Source organism: Wickerhamomyces anomalus, assembly GCF_001661255.1.
Source record: "Wickerhamomyces anomalus NRRL Y-366-8 unplaced genomic scaffold WICANscaffold_11, whole genome shotgun sequence".
Classification (NCBI taxonomy): domain Eukaryota; kingdom Fungi; phylum Ascomycota; class Saccharomycetes; order Phaffomycetales; family Wickerhamomycetaceae; genus Hansenula; species Hansenula anomala.
The window spans coordinates 7419-9389 of NW_017567120.1; the positions used below are offsets into that span (position 1 = coordinate 7419).

General features: G+C 39.5%; 1 protein-coding gene across 1 annotated transcript; it reads right to left on the minus strand.

Moving 5' to 3' along the window:
- Window positions 1-1519: 1519 nt before the first annotated feature.
- Window positions 1520-1963, minus strand: WICANDRAFT_65843 (uncharacterized protein; the record flags this gene model as incomplete). The annotated part of the gene is made up of 1 exon (XM_019183998.1): window positions 1520-1963. A coding segment is annotated over one exon (444 nt), but the record flags the coding sequence as incomplete, so codon positions are not given.
- Window positions 1964-1971: the final 8 nt, after the last annotated feature.

The following is a 1971-nucleotide window of genomic DNA, read 5'->3' on the forward strand; positions in this document are numbered from 1 at the left end:
ATAATTGTCGCATCCCCCAATGTAAGAAAACCCCCGACGAAAGTGTAGATTGGTGGTCGACCGCGAAAGTAGACTTACGTTGGTGGATGGCCTTTTAAGCGTCCACCAATGTAAGCTTCCTTCATGGGTCAGCCCAGAACCCAGAATTACATTGGTGTCCAGCCCAGAACGAAGAGTTACTTCTGTGGTTGGCCTACAATGTAGAGTATTCAATGTGGTAAATCTCTATTTAAGAAGCTATAAAGGCCAACTAGCTAATGTACTGCTGTTACCTTCAAAATATGAGATCTAGCTACTTATTCAGGTATTGATTTGCGTCCTACTTGCTTGTATTTAGCTGGTTGACAGCCTGTTCCATTTCCCATACTGTAGTGTCATTAGCTGGTAAGTCAATTTGCAGTGTGAAAAATGCTCTTTCTATCTCTGAACATGATCTCGAGTAACTTTAGTCGGTATATTTCAATAATTTGGTGATCATAGGTGAAAAGTCAGTAGAGAATATGGTACTTGCTTTCAATTGAAGTGTTACGAGGTTTCTGCGCTACACTTTCATTGATCATTAACCCAACTGTTTCTTCATTCTCTTGTGTTGAGTACTTCACAATAGGAAGATATGGACCCACAGTAAGTCAAGCTATTTACAGAATTTAGTAAATGACTTTTGAGAGCTTTAAGCATTCAGTGTACATAATTGATCAATATAATAGCTGCTCAAGATTCGAACAGAGCATATTTGTGATGTATATCTGCTATGAAACCATAAAACCTGTACCTCCTCGTGCACAAATAGATACTATCCATAAATGTGACCATCATATTTGAGTTTACTGTCACCTTCTATGGCTTTAGATTGAAGGAGTTGTTTCATGTTGTGATGATGGCCAACCCAATAGTGATGTTTGATAATGGGCCATCAAAATTATTGCAAAAGTAGTGGATTCTAAGACGTCACAGGCCTGAAATTCATCGACTAACCCGATAACATGCTTTTTTTAGGTGTGTAATGGGATTTTGAAAGTGTTTGGGCAGTTAAACCTGATTTACTACGTTGTTGGATGATGGTCCACTAACAAATTTTTTGATCTGAGAAAGTACACTTCCTTTGGTGGTCGCGAGTTTTCAACACCAACCACCAATGTAAGTACCATACGTTTTGGGGCAAAGAGGTGTAGCTGTTACCCAATTACATTGGTTGAAGACGAGCAAGATGAGCTAGAAGCTTTTGTATGAACTGGTGTCGAGCAAAGCACACTTTTTTCCCAGTAAAAATTGTTACTTCATAGGACATTGGGAATAATCTAGTAATTTGTACTATTCTACATTGTGGGTCAGCCTAGGAAGTGAGTGTAGTTTGGTGGCTGACCTTGAAGGGAAGCCTCCTTTGGTGGTCTGCCTAGAGTGTGACTCTACGTTGGTGGTCTGCCTACAATGTATACTTCCGTTGGTGGTAGCGTTTTTTAGCCATCCACCAATGTAGAACTTCATTTTCGATTTTCTTCCTTTCGTGGACGCGACATAATTATTCATCTGTAAACGAATCCTCAAACTCAATAGGAACATTTGGAGCTCTGTTTACACGTAATTTAAACACGTCGAATCTATTATACCCACCAACTAGATCGTGAAATTGCTTTGGTACAATAGTTTTATTGAGGTCAAACACAGCATAGGCGATACCTTCCTCATCTTTCAAAAAATCACCAATCTCCATAGCAGCAGGATCCAAAAAGAAAGTAGCACCTTGTGACATATTCTCATAGAACTCTTTATTTGATGGGTCATCATCGACCAAAAATTCAAGCATTGCCTTGTCAACAAATGAGGAGCAAACAACACCAAAACATTTCCCTTCAAGACATTGAGCACCACATCTAATTTTATTGGCAACGACATTATCAAATGATTTAGCAGCACCAGGTCTTTGGTAATCTGCTGCAGGCGGCCAAATTGAAATGTGAATTTGCTCGCCTT